Source organism: Cervus canadensis, chromosome 13, assembly GCF_019320065.1.
Source record: "Cervus canadensis isolate Bull #8, Minnesota chromosome 13, ASM1932006v1, whole genome shotgun sequence".
Lineage (NCBI taxonomy): Eukaryota > Metazoa > Chordata > Mammalia > Artiodactyla > Cervidae > Cervus > Cervus canadensis.
The window spans coordinates 50,278,058-50,298,749 of NC_057398.1; the positions used below are offsets into that span (position 1 = coordinate 50,278,058).

At 41.5% G+C, this 20,692-nt stretch overlaps 1 protein-coding gene across 9 annotated transcripts in view; it reads left to right on the forward strand.

The window, feature by feature from the left end:
- Positions 1-7,326: 7,326 nt before the first annotated feature.
- ENAH (ENAH actin regulator) overlaps positions 7,327-20,692 on the forward strand; it is a 157,272-nt gene continuing 143,906 nt past the window's right edge. For 3 of the 9 annotated variants that reach the window (XM_043485754.1, XM_043485753.1, XM_043485756.1), the window contains exon 1: positions 7,590-7,840. In XM_043485754.1, coding sequence (XP_043341689.1) covers positions 7,794-7,840 — 47 coding nt within the window. In that variant the 5' untranslated portion in view covers positions 7,590-7,793. Of the gene's footprint in view, positions 7,453-7,535; positions 7,841-20,692 lie in introns of those variants that run through there. The other 6 variants (XM_043485752.1, XM_043485757.1, XM_043485750.1 and 3 more) reach the window with 5 other exon arrangements.

Here is a 20,692-nt window from a genome sequence, read left to right on the forward strand (position 1 = left end):
CACCATCTCATTAGTAACAGGAGAGAAAATAAAATGAAAAATAAGTAGGAAAAGACCAGACTGTGAACTTTTGAAGGGAAACATTTGCAAGTGAGAGACATTGAATAAAATCAAGTACAATGAGATGCTTAATGAAGGCAACATTACAAAGAACACATAAAACAGGAGCTATTTAAAGAAAAATTATTTATCAGATGCTTGACGATATAAAATGCCACCTGAGTTAGACAAGAAAGCCTGAACAGGAAGCTCAGATGGCAGGGTTCTATTCAAGGCCTTTTCCTAAAATATTGTAACCATACATATTGGTGATAAATTTGCAGTGAGTACTTAAGTCCTAAAAAAGTCTTTCACAAGAAGAAAAATGAAAAAATACATGATTCCTTTTCAAAGATTTTTGTTAAGTCTCATCTAGACTAAGATGTTTATGGTCAATTGCTTTGCAAACAACCACAGCTAAAGATAGCATGGGTCACCAAAGGGGTATGATATTTCCTATCTAGTCTCTCTGATACTAGTTAGAATATTAATGAAGAGTATGTAGACACTTCCCTCAACACCTTTGAAAACACACTTGGGCTTGGTTTCATTTCATTTACTGCCCTGTTTTCAACCGAAAGTGTTAGCCAATATACTCCAAGGATTCCTATATGAGTTTTTGCTTCACTGAATTGATTTAAGGAAACTAACCGTGGTCATGTATGGATGTGAGAGTTGGACTGTGAAGAGAGCTGAGCGCTGAAAAATTGATGCTTTCGAACTGTGGTGTTGGAGAAGACTCTTGAGAGTCCCTTGGACTGCAAGGAGATCCAACCAGTCCATCCTAAAGGAGATCAGTCCTGGGTGTTCATTGGAAGGACTGATGCTGAAGCTGAAACTCCAATACTTTGGCCACTTCATGCGAAGAGTTGACTCATTGGAAAAGACCCTGATGCTGGGAGGGATTGGGGGCAGGAGGAGAAGGGGACAACAGAGGATGAGATGGCTGGATGGCATCACCGACTCGATGGGCATGAGTTTGAGTAAACTCCAGGAGTTGGTGATGGACAGGGAGGCTTGCGTGCTGCGATTCATGGGGTCACAAAGAGTCGGACACGACTGAGCAACTGAACTGAACTGAACTGAATTGAACTCTATAAGCTCTGTTAAGCTCTGCTAATTGTATGGCTGGGATATCTAAAGGAAGGAGTGGTGAAGGAGTGAATTATCACTGGTCCCTTCTCAGTAGCATTATTATGCTGAAAAAAAAATTAATTGAAGTTCCCTAATTTGGAGATGCAGTTAACTCATGTACTGAGTCCCTGTATCATACAGGGTACAAGCACAGGCCCTTGATATACAGATCTCTGGCTAAGGGAGGGGTTTATTCATAGTTTGGGTAGTCCATGTCATGATTTACAAGGCGGGCTATTGCTGTAGCACAATTGGGACTTAAGTGTTTTGTTTGCTTTGTTTTTAACTGTGTCCATTCAGTTTCCTAAATGGAACTCGAGTCTTTTTTTTCTTTTCTTTAATCAGATAAGTGAAGTGAAATAGAAGCCACCTGGTGCAGAGCTGGCCTTTCTGGCTTTTTCTTTCCTAGCTGGGTGGCTTTGGGTTAATCTCTCATCCTTTCTGTACCTGACCTTCATGAACTAAAAGTATGGCAAGGATGACAGTAATGGTGTGCAGGTTCAAGGAATATTGTAAGGATGGACTGATTGAGTGTATGTGAGTGCCTAGTAGATTAGCACACATCATTATAGGCTAAACAATTACTTACATTCCTTTCTTACATTCCTGTGACTCAAAGGACACTTCTTCCCTCAAATGTAAATCTTTGCTGGCTTTCATCGAAAGCTGGCAAATTAGTACAGAGAGGAGAGGGGAATCAAAGTAAATTTGGCCCTTAATTGCCTTAATTTTTGATTTGCAGTTCAATTCATTTGCCACTAGAATGGGCTTCCTCGGTGGCTCAGCAGTAGAGAATCTGCCTGTCAATGCAGAAGATGTAGGCTTGATCCCTGGGTCGGAAGATCCCCTGGAGAAGGAAATGGTAACCCACTGTAATATTCTTGCCCGGGAAATCTCATAGACAGAGGAGCCTGCTGACTTACAGACCGTGGGGTCACAAAGAGTCGGGCACGACTGAGTGACTAAACAATAATCTTAGAATAGTTAGCCACTGGCTACTTTGGTCAAAGCACTCAACTTCTTCATACACAAAATAAATATAGTGTCACCATTCTATTTCACCATAAGTTGGTAGCAATGATAAATGACTTGAGTACTAGAATGTTTCGAGGCCAAATGAAAGTATTATGATTAGTGACATTAATAATTATTTTCTAATAATAGCTGTTTATCTTTTGGCTTTAGCAAAACTTGATTAGAGATTGAATTTTGATGTTAAACCCAAGAAAATAATCTCTCAATCTGGAATTTGGCCAGGTTACCATGCTGAGCAACAGTTTCAAAGAAAAAGACAATTGGGATTTTTAATGAGCTTTGAAATTTATCTGAAAGGTGGGCTGAAAGCTACAAAAGACATGGTATTAGGCAGTGTGACTTTAAACAGCTCATTCAGGATACAACCTAGTGATAATATCTTTCTTCTCTACCAGAGAAGAAAAATAATCTTTCATTAACTCTTCCCCTGATCTCCTTTGAGGAAATAGTCCAAGGTCAGTTGTTACCCAATCATAATGTCCCTAGGATAATTGACTGGTATTTTCAAATTTGATTAAGTCAATGGGACAAGTAAATCAATTCAATGCAAGAGACAGGGCAACCACTCATTTTTCTTGCCAAGCTATCAGCCAGATTTTATAAGAGATAATTCAGAATAGGGTTATGGCGATGCTTCTTTTCAATCCGATTACTAAAGCATCATGACTTGATTGTTATCTAGAAATGAAGCCCGCCTACTATACTCTTTAAATGGGAACCATGGCTGAATTTTGTGGAAATAACGCCTTGCATTGTATAGAATATGGCCTCTACCAATTGTTAATCTAATGTTGTTCAGGCTTTAGAAATCTTCTGCCAAGTTTAAACGCTGTGGCAATAAGGAAAGAAAGAGGCTCTGGGAAAGAGGAAATGAAATTAGCTGAATAAATCCTAATTTGGAAGGAAGAAAACTGACAAATGGCAGAAAAATGCAAATGGCAGAGAGGCAAATAGTTTGCTCTAATGTCTTTGTCTTCTGATAATATTTTTGAACCAAGATTATATATGGACAGCTAAAGTTGAAAGATGAGTAATAAAAATATCTTGAATCCTACTGGAATATCATGTTATATATTATTTTTTCCCATCCTTGGGGAAACAAACAAAAATTACACTAATTGCCACAAAGAAAACCCAATCCCATTACATCTAAGTGAACGTATACAATCACATGCACTCCAAACTACTTCTTGTTCTCACCCATCCCTATGTAACTCTTGGTTTTTCAGGGGAGATCCCTTTTTTGGGTGATGAAGGAGACTGTGCCTACAATCCTTAGCAATGATTTCCTGACTGCTGAGCAGCATTAGTCATGCATCCTCCTCATGCCCATAAATGGAGGACAAGCCTACACTGATGCTATCAGACGAATTTAAACAAGGCCTGTTCTGAGAGAACCCTCAGAGCCAGACTGACAACACTCCTGCAGCAAACCCATCTTCAGTAGAAGTGTGTTTTGTTTCATCTTACACTTGGGCACACACTACTAATAGAGGCATAGAACAACTTGGGATCGCGGGGATCGCTGTGCATGCCTAGGGCTTGGAGCAGGCCTTCCATTGTGGTGTTAAGCTGGGGTGTTGCTCTGTAAGCCAAAGTTTAAGTCCATATACTCAGTGCTAAGAAGAGATTGTATTTCTTTTGATGAAGAGTTTCCTCTTCATCTTTGATTAGAGCAGTCATTCATTTATTTATTCATTTATTCGTTTATTTCCAAACATCCAGGTGCCTACCTGAGGGCCAGGTATTGGGCTTCAGGCTGAGCAACCCTTGTGAGAGAAAAATGCAAGCGATTTTCACCATTCAGCCAAGCCAATAAAATCAGCTAATTTTAAAGCAGCTTTACATTTTACTGTCTAACTCACTTATTTATGCCCTAGGAAGGCAGTATGATGTGGTAGAAGGAGCAATGGACCAATAATTAGAAATCCTGGTGTAAGTTCCAGTTCTACCACAAAGAGACTGCGTGACTGTGGGGCAGTTTACTTAACCTCTCTGGGCCTCACTTTCCTTTTTTGAAAATATGAGTGGGTTGGACTTAAGATTCCTTCCATCTCTAAAATTCTTTTATTCTATACGGTAACACATTCCACAAAGTTTCTTTTGTGACCAGAATTAGTTGGTGAATTCCCAGCTCAAGTTTCCCTTTTGCTCTCTTTTATTGTTAAACCAAATATGAACAAGAAGTAATAATATTTTGTCACAGCCAACAAATTGCCCTTCCACTGAATGACCTTTGGAGGTCAGGCCACCCATCACAACATCTAAATCCAAAGGCAATGGTATGATCAACTTGTGAGCTGGCGGGCTGCCATCCAAAAGTATGGAAATGGTTGTAGCCAGCCAAAATTCTTGGCTGGTACATTTTTAATAAACATAGAAAATAAGAACAGCATTTTCCACCTGGATTGCTTAATTTGGTGCCCATACCATCGGAACACTTGCTGGAAGGATAAAGATGATGTGATATATCACTTATTTAGCGCAGGATGGATTAACTTGCACAAATGAGAAGTAGGTTATGGAGTCATCTGTAAGGCATTTTTATCCTTGCCTCTTGTCTCTGGCAAGAGATAGCTTGAGTCATTACAGCAACATCTCCACCCCTTTTGGCCCTTTGTAAGAGTTTTCCCTGAAACATAAGCTCTGCTGGATTTACTGTATTGCTATGAATGGACTAAGGCAAATTGGTGTGAATTCTTTGTGGTCGAATACCTCTTCTTAATATTTTTGCAAGATGGTTCAACATGTCTTATTACTTTTCCAAGAAAAAAACCTCCACAGCAAATGTTCTCTGGTTAATTTGGAGAATATCTGAGGTGCATGTGTTTTAATTACATAAATGTCAGTGAGTGCTTAGGATAGGACAATGAGCCTCATAGTTATTAGCTCTGGTTTTTAATTGCGGTGATTGCACAAACTCATCCAGTTCTTGGATTCTGTATTTCTGTCTCTACTTGTAATGTGGCAGCAAGGACATTTGATGGGCAAGACTGTTTTCTCTGCAGTGCTTGGAGATCCCTGAATAAAATACACTGTGATAGTTAAGATGTAATTAGACATGTGGGTGGAAATTAGTGTTCAAGCACACCATGTCTAAGCAGAGTCACTGTGCCTTTTTACTACCTGAGGCCACCCTGGTCCTGTGCCATAACTCCAGGTCACTGAGTATACAGCGCTGTTGGTTAGAGGCTGCAGGTTCCAAAAAGAAAATAAATAACTTGGTATTGAATCTGAAACCGGGAAGCTTTTTATAGTAAAAACTGGGCCACACAGTTCTATTATAGACAAGTCAGGCATTCACCAAGTATGACTATAACCTGTTCACTTTTCTTTTGGAAGTGTACATGATCTCAATGATCAAAACTATAATTTGAATTGTACCTCCATCTTATAAAACACCAAAACTTTCTACTAGATTTCCGGAGTCATGGCAGGTCCTCCATTTTGGATTAGATTCTCCAGTCATACGGACCCAGTAGCAACAGACCTTTTCCTTCTCAGTCATCTTAAAAAACACACACTTCTCCGTGGGACTACAAAAGGCCTGCAATTTGTCCAGTTTAATTTTTCATTTGATTTTGGATTTGCTTCTGGACACCTAAAAACTCCCACTACTATAAATCCTGGCTTTCTGGATGGACTCCCCCCTCCCCCAACGCCACTGACTTTAAATGAGTTTGCTTCGCCAGCATTTTACATTTTACCTTTTAAACGTGATTTCAAGACCAAACCAATGATGGAAAATTAAAAACCATCATTACATCATTAGTATCCCCCCACGGTCCCCCTGCACCCCCACACTGAGTCTCCCACCCTTTATCCCCCTGTTGCGGCCGGAATTCCCTTTTTGCTAATGACGACAGAAAGCGGTTTCCCGAGCTGCGTTTCTCTTCTTGCACTCTTGCTGCTGCACACGATGCCTCGCGCGTCTCCCGGTGACTGCGTTTCCCCGCGAGTTGGCCGCGTTCTTTCGGGGATGAAGTCATCCCTATACATGGTGTGCCTATTAGTTCGTTACATTGGTACAGCACACTGGGATTCCTCGGAAAGAAAAGGAGCGACGCGAACAATGATGACCATATTTTACATGTATACGCCACTCCTCCCCCCAGCCCGGGGGAATCGCCGGGAGCCGCGCGCGGCGGGGGCGGGCCGTGGGGCTGGCCGGGATGCCCAACGACTGGCAGGTCCGGGTCGTGAGATACAGCAACAGGGCGAGCTGAGGACAAGCCCCGCGCGAGGGCACCCGGACGGGCAGATCCGGAGTCCCTCCGGCCCGGCCCAGTGCCCAGTCTCACGCATCCCGATCGCCGCCTCCCGGCTCCCCACGCCTGTGCCGGCAGGTCCCGCACCGGGAGGTCCTGGCGCCCCAGTCTGGCACTCAGCTCTCCAGCGCGGGAGCTCCCCCAGGGTCAGGGGAGCGGGAGTAGACGGGGGCGGGGGGGGGGGGCGACGGCCAAGGACAACCCGGGGCGGGGGTGTGGGCAGCCCTGATCCCAGGGGGCCGGGGAGCGGGCCGGGGAGCGGGGCGGGGGCGGGGTGGGAAAGCAACAAAGAGCCTTTGCTAACCCGCCGTCGCCGAGCCCGCTCCCGCCCCTCGCGGCTCCCCGCAGGCCGGCGGGGTCCCGGGCCGGCGGCGCGGCGCGGGGAGCCCGGCCCCCCTGCCTCCCCTCCCCCCCGCCTCCCGCACCGCCCCCTCGCCCTCGGGGGAAGGAGGGGAGGAAGGCGGCGCCTGCGTGCTCCTCCGCCGCGCGCCCCGCCTCCTCCCGGGCTCCTCGCGGCGATCCGACTCTCCTCCCGCGGCTGCCGCAGCTGCCGGTTGCACACGGCCTCGGCGGCGGGCGCGGCGAGGCGCGAGCCTGTGGAGCGGCGGCCGGGCGCGCGGCCCCGGCGGCACCCCTCCGAGGGCGGCCGAAGAAGCTCCCGGGGGAGGAGGAGGAGGAGGTGAAGGAGGAGGAGGTGGGGGGCTGCGGCGGCCGCGGGACCCACACTCGGCGCCTCGGCCTCTCCGCCCCCTCCCCAGCTTTTCTTTCGCCCGCTCCTCTCCCGCTCCGGACCCGCGCCTCGGCTTTGTGCGAGGAGATGGTGTAGCCCCGCGGCCGCCTGGAGGAGGAGCTGGACACTTGTCTGCCGGCCCCGAGCTGCGTCCCCGCCCCTGGAGGAGAGACCCCCCCCGCTCGGCTCGGCGCCTCCCGCGTCTCCCGGCTGCTGGGGAAGCCTCGGCGCGGCCGGCACCATGAGGTGAGGGGCGCGCGGGGCGGGGGCCGGCGGGCCATTGTGCCGCGGGAGCCGCGACCCCTCTCTCTCGGTCTTTCCCCGGACCCCGCCTTCCCTCTCCCGGCCCGGCGCGTCTCCCAGGTCTCCGGTCTCTATCTCCCCCCCTCCCCCTTTGTCCCTTCTCATTTTTCTTTCTTTCTTGTAATCCTCCCCAGCCCCTCTTACTGGGGAGGGGGGGGGGGCTCCTCTTTTCGACGTTCTCCCGTTTTTCCTCAAATGCTCCTCTTGAGCCCAGGATTTCCCTTCCTAAATTTAATGTGCTCCTGGCTCCCTCCCCCCCAGCCCTTGCGAGACAAACCTGGGAGATGGGGAGGGGTTCGAGAATCGAAGCGTGCTTGTTGCTGGGAAACAGGTATTTTTCCGTCTCTATGTAAAAATTTCGTTCACTTTTATAACAAAACTCTCGTGTTTAACTAAAAAAAAAAGGGATGAAAGTTTGAAAGACCTGTAATTTCTGTGGGGAATAAAGTGCTCTGGTAGTGGTAGGTGAAAGGGTTCAGAAAGGTGAAATTTCACGGTGGTGGGGGAAGGGAAAGAATTTATTACGTTAATATTGGGGAGGGGGAACACAGTGAAAGACTGCGATAAGTAAGTTGTTCGGGGTGTGTAAACGGGGGCGGGGGAGGGATTTGTTTGGAAAACCCTTTTCTCTTCCTCTAGCAGCCTGTGTTGCATTGCAGCAGCTGCCTTTTTCCTTTTTCTCTCTAATCAATAACACAGAAGCTAAATTATTTTTTCAGCCCCAAAGAATTGAATGTACCGTCGTAAAATGTTACTTTAATTGATACGATGAAACATATGGTGTGATATTTTTCGTGTTTGTTTCTCCAATTGTGTTAGAGAATAAACCGTGATGTGGTGTGTCATTCATTGGAGATTTTTTTTCAGCCTTTCCTGTGTTTTGTGTCCATAACCTCCTCTTTTCGGATTGGTGCAAGACTTCGTGAGAAATGGGACTTGGTAGACTGAAGGCTGATCCATTCTGCGTTATCATCCTTAAGGCCTTCCTTTTAGGTTAAACAATTGTGGATAAAAGTAAATTACTCCATTTCTGTCTTCTGAAAGAGATAGTCTTACAGTTCGTTCGGATTTGAATCTCCTTTGTGTTAAAAGATTAATGGCTAACCGTTGCCAAGACCCTTATAATGTAATACAATGAGATTTGAATGATATAATCTACACTTTCCTGCGTTTTGGCAAGAAAATGTCATGTCATTGGAATTCTTTCTCAATTTAAGTAGTTTCCACTTTAAACTTTTTTTTCCTGTCAAGATTGAACACTACTTTACCATTTTGGTTTTTATTTTAATATACATATATATTTGTGATAGAGCTTTCAGCTTATTGTGAATTTGAATTATCTCTGATTCAAGTTATGGAGCTTTATTTGAAGGCTTTAAAATTTGTTTTTAATGCTGTGTCTCTAAGTGACCCCTTTTCCTTTGTGATTTCACAAGCAAGTTATTTTCAAGTATAGATAGTGCAAAATGTAATTATGGCATACTTTGTAAAATATGGCTTGAAAAACTTGAGCCATGCCTTTGAACATAGTTTTTTTTTTTTGAATCAAGTTATTGATGTCCTTGAAAACTCTGGAACTACAATAAAGCATTGTTAATGTTAAGTCTTGTAATAAATTATATTGATTTCTGCTGTAACTTTTAATGCTTATAGGAGTTTTGGAGATCAGAATGTATCAAGTTGTTCCAAACTTTGGGTAAACTTTTCCCAACATTGAAAAATGTAAAACAATGAAAGTGAGTTATTTTAAAATGAAATGATTGTAAAGTTGTCAGATTCAAAGACTGTGAACCAAAAAGAAAAGAAAAAACTTAAAAATTAATATTCAGTGAAGTTTGATTACTATCATGTATAGTTATCAACCTGTCAAAGGTAAATTATATCTTCACTTAAAAATTCCTTTTCTAATAAGAAGTAATTTGTAACTTTTAAGCTGTTTTCCTGCTCTGCTCTGTTCCTTATTAAATGTAGAAAGGGAGGAATCACACTGATGCTTCCCAGTAGCTTAAATATAGAAGATGCTACACAGGTCTGAAAAGTTTGTTAAAGTAGTCTACAGTAATTCTTTGTAGGCTAATTGTGAATAATTTACAAGCAGAAAAGAGGATCAGCTTTTCACTTTGGAAGGCATTGGATTATTTGGTAGGTGGTTTGTGCGACTCATATGTATTCACGTTTCCTTAGATACCTGTAAAAGCAGGATTGTCTGGTAAGGAAGTAAAAAGTGCTGGTTGCAAAAAGCTCTGGCATATTTTGGTGCGTAAGAAACGGCTTTTTAGGTTATAGTCATATTGATTTGGTCTCGATGCTTTCCAGTATGCTAGGGCATAAATGTTACACTATTAAATTGAGTCTCTCTAATTATGAGTAGTTCTGATGCTTTAAAGGCCATCCAGAAATAGGAGTGTTTGGGTAGAAAATTTCCACTTAAGTTGGTCATAATTCTGAAGAGGGACTGTGATAAATATGTTGCGGTTTAGGCATTTGTGATAAGATCTCTCAGATGACTTTAGTTTCAGGAATGGCACTCACTGGTATAATGTAATAACTCCTTTGCAGAAGGGAATGGAATAATAACCTTGTGCTTAGTTGCTCAGTCATGTCCAGCTTTCTGAGATCCTGTTCCTGAAGCAATGGCATTCTACACATTTAAAAAGCTGTGTATAGAATTACTTGTTAGTACTTTTTTTAAAAACAGATGAGAATTAAAATGAGAACTTGTATTTCTTATACAAAACAGTGAGAGGGTTGAGACCTAAAAAACTGATACTTTTGTTAGTGGAACACCGGACTTTTTGTTCTATTCTTATTTTTCATTTATGTAATGATTGAAAATTATAAGATGATTTGTGATATAGGTAGGGGATTATGTGTAATATTAATATAGCATATACCTTTTAAATGATTACATTTTTGCTTAGTTGGTTAGTTACTCAAATTTTTTTTTTTTGGTCGAAAGAGAAGCTTGTCTGATATAAGATAGTTGCATGTAGCTTAGTGGCTAAGAAGAGCTCAGAAGATTTCGGATTGACATTCTTAGATCTGTATTAAATAGTCCAGGATTCCACTCACTCTTCTGTGACGTTCTCATGGAAAAAAGGTGTAGTTGAGTTGTGAGGATTCAGCCAAGTCATTTATTAGCTGGATGACCTTGAGCTGATCACTTTATTTCACTGATCCATATTTAAAAATATGTAAAAATAGGGATAGTTATTTACTGGGTATTAAGGATCAAATGATACTATTGACTAGAAGAGAGTGTGTATTGTGTACTTGTAAACCTTATACAGTTACATTACCCATCTTGTTTTAGGGCTTAGTTCTGTAAGGTAAGCCTTTTGGGTAGTTTGCTTCACCTCATCTAGTTCAAGGATGGCAAGCAGGTTGTATTTTGCTTATCTACTCCCAGTTGATAGTGGCTGCCATATTGATAAAGGGCATAGCTGCATTTCTGGGTTTTGTGAAAAAGGGCCTTGATGTTTGATTGGGATGAGGGTTGTACAGAATGGCAATAAAGTGTTTCCTGATATGCACCTTGTTTAACCATCTGTGATCCAGTCCAGTCTTCTTATTTTATAGGTGAGGAAACCTATCTTTGTTTCCTTTCCTTGTGTATGTTTAGTCTTTGAAGTAGTTATTGTGACTTTGTTACCTTCGTTTATACTAATGATAAATTTAATACACATTTTAAGAGTGTGGCATAGTTAAAGTCCAGAAGATCCGGGTTTTATATGCTGACTTGTTAATGGAGAAAACTGATAAATATGGAGATTATTCTATTTCAAGAATTGTTGTGTCAATGGTCAAGTGAGAGCCCGTGAAAGGATAATAATAGTAGTCTCTATTCCCATGGATCTTGCTTTATGCTTGTAGGTTTTGGATGTGTGGCTTTCTTACAGAGGTTAATTTTAGGGGCAGATGCCAAATTTTCATTTTTTAGAATGTCAGTGCTTTGTATTTAGGCATTGTTTTGCCTTGTAGGTATTAAGGAATACATCATGAATAAGAATGTGGATTAATGAAGAAAAGGTACTGGTTTTTTACAGCAGTCAAGGTTTTCAGTTAGTCCAGTTGGAATAACTGAAATAACTGGCGGGCCCATTTGGCTGGTATAGAAGAAATTACTTACTCAACTGACAGCTTTGGTTACTTATCTTTTTGGTTACACAGCTTAAATCTGGGGTGACTGTATAACTTGTGAAACTCCCAGTCTTGTTTTTTTTTTTTTAACATCCCCTCCCTCTTGAGCCTCCCTTGCCATCCCACCCGTCTAGGTTGTTACACAGCTCTGATTGAGTTTCCAGAGTTATACGGCAAATTCCCATTGGCTATCTACTTTACACATGGTAATAGACGTTTCCATGTTACTCTCTCCCTACATCCCACCCTTTCCGCCCCCACCCCCCACCCTTGTGCATAAATCTGTTCTCTTTGTCTAACACCCAGTCTTTATCATAAGTGTAAGAAGAGTTTGGGAAAATGTGATTTCAATTTTTATGCAGTTGTTGGGGAGGAAAAAGACTTCAGTTCTTCCCATGCGCTTCTCTCCTTTCTCTGAATTGATGGATGAAACTGAGTGGAAGTAAAAGTCAGAGAGAGAATCTGAGCTGAGGCTGTACTTCAGTGAATGCTTCCTCAAACAAAGGCTTATGAAGTTTTCTGGCATAGAAATCAGGAAGAGAATTCCTTATCAGACCTGAGAAGTAGTCCTTGATTTATCTACATCCCAGCTCTCTTCTGTGTTACTGTGTCCTTTGCATATTTTTTTGCCATTGCGTTTATTTCACTGTTTTATAATGATGTGGATTTTTCTGTCCCTCTTCGCTGTAAACTCCTTGAGAGTAGGACAGCGCTTTTATATTCAGGGTTCCAGCAAAATATTTGGCATAAGGTGGGTGCTTATATAAATGCTTGACTTGGGGGTGTCCTTTTCCAGAGTCTATTCACTAACAATAAGCACCACCATTTCTGGAGCACCTATAATATTTTGTAGCCATACTGGGCATTCTAGGATGTAAAATAGTATTCAGCATATAATAAATGTTAGTAAAGTTATTTAATTCAAATAAAACAAGCATCCTGAACACAAGAATAGGTAGAGAGCTTGTTTCTTCCTCAAACACAAAGCTCTGCTGCTGCTAAGTCACTTCAGTCGTGTCCAACTCTGTGTGACCCCATAGACGGCAGCCCACCAGGCTCCCTCATCCCTGGGATTCTCCAGGCAAGAACACTGGAGTGGGTTGCCATTTCCTTCTCCAATGTATGAAAATGAAAAGTGAAAGTGAAGTCGCTCAGTCGTGTCCAACTCTTAGCGACCCCATGGACTGCAGCCTACCAGGCTCCTCCCTCCATGGGATTTTCCAGGCAAGAGTACTGGAGTGGGCTGCCATTGCCTTCTCGGAACAAAGCTCAGAAGTGGCCAAAAAAACAAAAACAAAAACAAACAAAAAAAAAGAAGTGGCCAAAAAGAGTCAGACTCAGGTTTGTCTAACTCCAAAGCCGTTTTGGAAGATACTGGGTTTCCTTGACTTTCTCATTAAATTCTGAATTAACAGAATGGCCATCATTCTTTGATCATGGGACTTGCAAGTATTTTTGAGCAACAAGCTCAAAATGCCTACATGTCTATTGGCTTAGCTGATTTCTACTCTGCTTAATGACTGTTTTGATCCTTATTAGTGCTTAAAATACCAATAATTGGATAGTTTGTGATATTCATGAAGAAAGGTTTATTAGTTAGCTCAAGATGCTATAACAAAATCCCATAGAGATTTATTTTCTTAAAGTTCTGGAGGCTGGAAATCTTGAGATCAGGGTGCCAGTATGGCCGGTTCTGGTAGGACCCCCATCTTTTTGGACACTTTCTTGTTATGTCCTCATATGGTAGAGGGAGAGACAGAGGTCTCTCCCCTTTCTTACAAGGTCACTGATCCTTTTGGATTTGGACCCCACCCTTATGACCTCATTTAACCTTAGTTACCTTCTTAATGCCCTGTCTCTGAATATAGTCAAAGAAGGGATAGGGCTTCAATATATGGATTTTTCTGGGAAATAATTCAGCCCATAGCAGAAGATAGCCCGGTTTTTTTTGGTCAGTGGATACTGCTTTGATGGAAGAAGTGAATCTGTATAATGCTTAGGTGATTTTTAGATTGATTGGTTTAAGTAACTCTACATGAAGAAAGCATTTACTGATGAAATGAAACATTTATGAAAGAGACCGCCTACATTTTCTAGAAATTTCTGTACATTGGGAAGTTTTTGTTTTATAATGACTCTGATAAGCTTGCATTTATTTTTTCAAAAAATCCTTTTGGTATGAAACATATGGCTCAGTGCAGAGGTTGCATCAGTTCAGTTCAGTCGCTCAGTCGTGTCCGACTCTCTGCGACCCCGTGGACATCACCTGTCCATCACCAACTCCCGGAGCCTACTCAAAACTCATGTCCATCGCATTGGTGGTGCCATCCAACCATCTCATCCTCTGTCGTCTCCTTCTCCTCCTGCCTTCAATCTTTCCCAGCATCAGGGTCTTTTCCACTGAGTCAGTTCTTCGCATCAGGTGGCCAAAGTGTTGCATATAAGAGGGTAAAAAGGACAGGCTTTAAAGTCAACCTGAGTTCAAAGTAGGTTATAAACCTACTTTGAGTACATCACAATTTTTGAGATATGAATTTTTTCTATAAAATGGAGATACTTTTTTGCATTATAGGGTTGTTAAGGAGAATTAAATCAGAAATTATTTAAAACGCTGGCATAACATTTGGCACGTAAAATGGGCTTGGTGAGAGTAAATCCCCTACTTCTGTGGAAGTCTGACATCTCCTAAGTTTATGTTAAGAATGTGAAAACTGATGTAAAATGGTGCAGCCGCTTTAGAAAACAAGTGCTAAACATAGAGTTACTAGATTACCCAGAAATTTCACTCCAGGGTATATGCACAAGATAAATAAAAATATATGTCTATACAAACTGGACACAAATGTTCATGGCAGCATTACTCATAATAGCCAAAAGGAACATGGTTGGAAACATGCTAAGTGAATGGAAGTCAGACACAAAAAGCCACTTTTGTGACAGGAAGAAGATTAACATTTGCTATGGTTTTGGGAGCATAAAGGAAGATTGGGAAGTGAGTATGTGCAAGAGGGTTCCCCGACCCCATTCCGCTGTGTATATGTGTCTGTGTGTGTTTGGATGCCGTCAGGGTGTCTGAGAATTCAACTGAATTCTGACGTTGCCTACCTGGAGATGGAATCGGATTCCACCTGTAAAGGGTTCAGTCCCACAAGACCCATGTTCTATTTCAGGAAGTGTGTCAGTCATGTCCGACACTGTCCCCATGCACTGTAACCCACCAGGCTCCTCTGTCCATAGGATTCTCCAGGCAAGAATACTTGAGTGCAAGAATACTGGAGTGCATAGCCATTCGCTTCTCCAGGAGATCTTCCCAACCCAGGGGTCGAACCTGGGTTTTCCGCATTGCAGGCGGATTCTTTACTGACTGAGCCACCAGGGAAGCCCCTTTCCATTTCAGAGATGAGTCGCAAGTCCAGGTTGTTACGTGTACTTCTGATTGACTGGCTGTGACTCAGAGGGCTCCATAGCCCCCTCCTCAGGTGTGATTAATTTTTTAGAATGGCTTGCAGATCTCTGGAAAGCTCCGTTTACTCACTAGATTCCTCCTTTATTATTAAAAAAGATATTAAAGAAGATGAGCCAGATGAAGAGCTACACAGTTCCTGAACAAAGGAGCTTCTGTCCTTGTGGAACTTGGGTCATGGCATGGTGGCATATGGAAGTGTTCTGGTTCCCTGATGTGGAAGCTCTCAAAAAAGAGAGCCTGAAAGCCATTCTTTTGGGTTTTTGTAGAGGCCTCTTCACATTGTCATGATTGACTGAACCATTGACCAGTGGTGACTGATTCGACTTTCAGCCCCACTCCTCATCTTTGAAGATAGGATGGAGTGGGTAGGGGGGTGGCCCTGAAAGTTCCAGCCCTCTAGTTACTTGGTTGGTCCTTCTGGCATCAGCCCCAGTCCTTGGGGTGCTTCTGAAAGTTACTTCATTCACATAACCAAAAGACAGCTTTATCACTCTGCTTCAGAAATTCAAGGGTTGGGCGAGCTGTGAGCGTGAAACTGGAGGAAGACCAAATATATATCTTAAAAATCACAATGTATATTGGGTTTCCTTCTGGGATGATGGGAGATGTTCTAGAATTAAACAATGATGATCATTGTTCAACCTTGTGAATATACTTTATTGTTCTGTCCCTTAGTCATGTCCGACTCTTTGCAACCCCGTGGGCTGCAGCACACGAGGCTTCCCTTGCATCACCATCTCCTTGAGTTTGCTCAGACTCATGTCCATTGAGATGATGTGATGCCATCCAACCATGTCATCCTCTGTTGTCCCCTTCTTCTCCTGCCCTCAGTCTTTCTCAGCATCAGAATCTTTTCTGAGTCAGCTCTTTGCATTGGGTGATCAAAGTACTGGAAGTTCAGCATCAGTTCCTTCCAATGAGTATTCAGGATTAATATCCTTTAGGATTGACTGGTTTGATCTCCTTGCAGTCCAAGGGACTCTCAAGAGTCTTCTCCATCACCACAGTTCAAAAGCAGCAGTTCTTCTTGGACTAATATTTTAAATTGACATCTTCATGTTTTCTAAAGAAGAGAGATTGAAGATAGAGAACCATTGGGCTTTTCTCTTTAGGGAACCAGGTGGGTGGGAGTGCTGAAGTGGAAACGTTAATTAATGGTGCCTCTGAGAGGCCTGATCAAATTTTGGAGTTCTTTATGCGCAGGTAGCAGCCATCTCTCTGGTAGCTCTGTTACAACAAGGATGACTAAAGTCACTGATAATATCAGTGAAACAAGTCCGTCAGAATCTTCAGAAACCCATTTAATCTGGATAGTGATTTTTCTTGGGTCTGTTTACAGTAATCACAAATACCAGAGAAAGTTTTGTCTTTGGTGTCATCAACCTTGATGATATTTTTGCCCTTCTAGGACATCTGGTCTTGACAAACCTATATGTCTAATGATAATGAAGTCAAAATGACTGACTGCGCTGCCTGGGTCCTCCTATCCTTTTTCGTATCTGTTGTTATATGTGTGAGCGTGGTGGGGAAGAAGATTCATAAAGAACCTCAGACCATAAAGTGAAATAAAATGAATAGCTCTTTAGGTCAAATCTCAAGAGAATCCAAATTGCTTGTGCAATGAACTGATCTTTCTGTGCAGGTGTTGTGATATAAAATATTGGTTATATTTGAGTGTCTGCTTTTGCTTTGAGAAGTCCCCTCCTCATCTACTCCAAATTCTCATCTCACATTAGACTAGTATTGCAAGCAAATTGTATCCATTCCTTTTTTTTTTTTTTTAGCAATTTAAGGTTTATGGATCAAAAAAGTTTTCATTTCATTTGCTTTCATCTCTTTTTAGTCTCTTATTTGCCTTGGTTTAAGAAAAGGAACCCAATTTACTATTGTCGAAACAAAGGTTTGGTCAGCGTTTGTTTTAATTACTTTTTTCTTTTCATTATAAAGCAGTATAGATTCTACATAGATTTTAGAAGGTATGGAAAGTATAAAGATTTCAATAACTTAAATCTAAACCATCTAGAATTTTAATATTTTGATATATAGCTTTCTAGACTTCTCATAATGCATATGGCATATGTTGTGCATCCTCAGTCATGTCCAACTCTTTGCGACCCCATGGACTGTAGCCTGCCAGGCACCTCTGTCCATGGAATTTTCCAGGCAAGAGTCCTGGAGTGGGTTGCCATTTCCGTCTTCAGGGGATCATCCCAACCCAGGGATTGGACCCACCTCTGTTACGCGTCCTGCATTTGCAGGTCAGTTCTTTACCACTGGTGCCACCTGGAAGCCCCTATAATGCACATAAATGTGCTTGTGGGTGTATGAGTGTGTTTTAAGTAAAAGTGAGATCATACTATTTAGAAGCAAAATTATGTATTTTGTAACTGGCCGTTTTCCACATCTTGTCACTAAATAGAGATCTAAAATAATTTTAAGTGACTGCATGGTATTTTCACTATGCTTTGGGTGACCTTAATCTACTTAATCTCTTGAAAGTTGCTCAGTCGTGTCCGACTCTTTGTGACCCCATGGACTATACAGTCCATGGAGTTCTCCAGGCCAGAATACTGGAGTGGATAGCCTTTCCCTTCTCCAGGGGATCCTCCCAACCGAGGGATTGAACCCAGCTCTCCTGCATTGCAGGCGGATTCTTTACCAACTGAGCCACAAGGGGTAGACTTTTAGATTTTTTTCCCTTGTTTATAAAAAATACTGCTATGAACATCTTTGGGTATATATATCTTTGTGCATATCATATTTTAAATCTGCACAGATACTTATGTTTTAGGATAAATTCATAGGATTAAATTGGAGAGTGTTTATTTTTCCCTTTTCTTTTACTTTTTTGTATCAGCAGGTTGTTAGGTCTCCCTTTGCTTCTCTCCGCCTCACCAACACTGCTGAAACCCCGGCCACTGTTACTCACTGGAGCAGTTGGTATCTTCTCATTTCCGTTCTTGTGCCACATTCTCTGTACATCAGTTAGAATGGTCTTAAAGTGGAAATCCAATACTGTTCTTTGCCTGCTGAAGCCTTCAATGTCATCTTAGTGTTCTTGGGATAAAACTCAAACTAATAATAAAACCAAAATTATTAGTAGGTCCTGCGTGATCTGACTATATTCTAGTTCCTGGAATATGGGAATTCACAGGCTTCTGTGAGTATGCAATATTTGAGTGAATAATAAATGAAATTGCCAGACCAAAGGGAATTTTCTTAGTTTTTGGTACACATTACCAAATTAACAACAGCGGATGAGTGCCAGTTTCACCTCACTCTAACCAACTCAAACCATTGTCAGCATTTTTAATCTTTGCCTATCTGATAGGCAGAAGGTGTTATCTCATTGTTTTAATTTGTGTTTCTTTGATAGTAGAGTTGAATATTTCTTGTTGTGTTTATTCGACATTTCTTTTGACAGAGTTGTCTCTGCGTCCTTTGCCTGTTTCCCAAATAGGATTTTAATTGTTCTTGTAATGATTTATAACGTCTTTAAAAGGTAACCTTTTGTGGTGTAGATGTTTTATGCCAGTTATCTAATGTGGTATTTGAGACTACCTCAAAACCTAGCAAAACATGTATGAGCTGGCTGGTCAGTTCCGCTGGACTCACTTGTATCTTTTCATTTCTTAACTAGGTTCATGTGCTATGTCTTTTTGTGTCTCACTTAGTAGTACCAGGTTGCAAGGTCTTATCAAACTTCGGCCTGCATCCTCTTCCCTAATGCCTTCTTGGCCAAAGCCAGGCGATCAAGCCCAGAGTCAGGATGGGAGGAGACTACACACACATGAATCAAAATCAACCATATGTATCTCTTTTAAAAAGAAAATGTTCATTTATTTATTTATTTATGGCTGCACTGGGTCTTCATTGCTCTGTGCAGGCTTTTTCTAGTTGTGAAAAGCAAGGGCTACACCGTAGTAGCAATGTGTGGGCTTTTCATTGCTGAGGCTTCTCTTGTTGAAGAGCACAGGCTCTTGAGCTTGGCCTCAGTAGTTACGGTACACTGGCTTCATTGCCCCAGGGCATGTGGCATCTTCCAATACCAGGGATCAAACCGTGTCCCCTGCATTGGCAGGCAGATTCTTAACCTCTGGACCACCAGGGAAGTCCAATTGTATGTATCTTATAAACAAATTGAGCGCTCATCTTTTAATTTTACTTTGGTATGGAAGCATTAAAGTTTCATGTCAGTTCTGTTAGTCTTTACCTTTATGGTTTCTGCCTTTGGTGTCAAGCCATTCCTTTTCAAACTAAAATGATACAGGTATTCACCTACATTTTCTTCTGTTACTTTTTGGTTTCATTTATGTTTAAATTTAAGCCACTTGAAATTTATTTTGGTGCACGATGGGAGGTTAGCACTCGACTAAATACCAAACAGTTAGTTGTCAGCATCATTTGTTGAAAAATCCGTCTTTTCCCATTTATTTGAAATGTCATACTCATTGTATACTGAATTCTCATAAATACTTAGCTCTGTTATTTGTTAACATTATTATTAATGTCATAATAACATTTGTTATTTGACTCATTAGTTACTTGTCTAATTTTAGGCTATTACCTCACTGTATTAATTACTCTGATTTTATAGTATATTTTAGTATCTAGAAAGGAAAGTTACTGTTCATTTATTGTTTTTCAAAATTTTATTTGCTTTTCTATTTGATACATTCCTTTAGTTTAGTTTTAGAATCATTTCATCAGTTAAAGCAAAAATGAAATAAAAAATTGCACTCCCAAACCTGTTGGAGTTTTAATTAGAATTGTGTTAAATTAATGGATTAATATGGCTGGAGGAATTGACCCCTTTATAATATGGAATTTTCTGTTCTTTTTTGTCTCTGTATATTCAGATTTAAAAATTTTATCTTTAGTAAAGTGCAGCAGTACTTTAGTTTAGTTTAGTAGGTTTGACATTGTACCTTTAAAAAGTTCTATATTTAGAAATTAAAGTTTCAGCTCATTTTTGCTGTAAGTATATATCTGTTCTCATTTTTCTTTGTCTTAATTTTATTTAACATATATACTTATATTTAAACATAAAGCTTTTGATTTTGAGTTTTTCCTTCTCTAATAACTCATTTCCAATGTTGACATTTCTATTCCTCAGTTTTCTTAGATGTTGAAATGTAATAGCTAACAGTTACTGAGTACTTACTGCCTGAAATCCTTCCCATATAATCATTTAATACTCCCCTTTACAACTTATAAGGTAGAAACAGTTGTTAGCCTCCTTTTGTAGGTGAGAAAGATGAGTCTCAGGGTTGAGAACCTCGCCCAGGGTTCAGTTCAGTTCAGTCATTCAGTTGTGTCCGACTCTGCGACCCCATGAATCGCAGCACTCCAGGCCTCCCTGTCCGTCACCAACTACCTGAGTTTACTCAAACACGTGTCCATCGAGTCGGTGATGCCATCCAACCATCTTATCCTCTTTTGTCCCCTGCTCCTCCTGCCCGCAATCCCTGCCAGCATCAGGGTCTTTTCCAGTGAGTCAACTCTTTGCATGAGGTGGCCAAAGTATTGGAGTTTCACCTTCAACATCAGTCCTTCCAATGAACACCCAGGACTGAT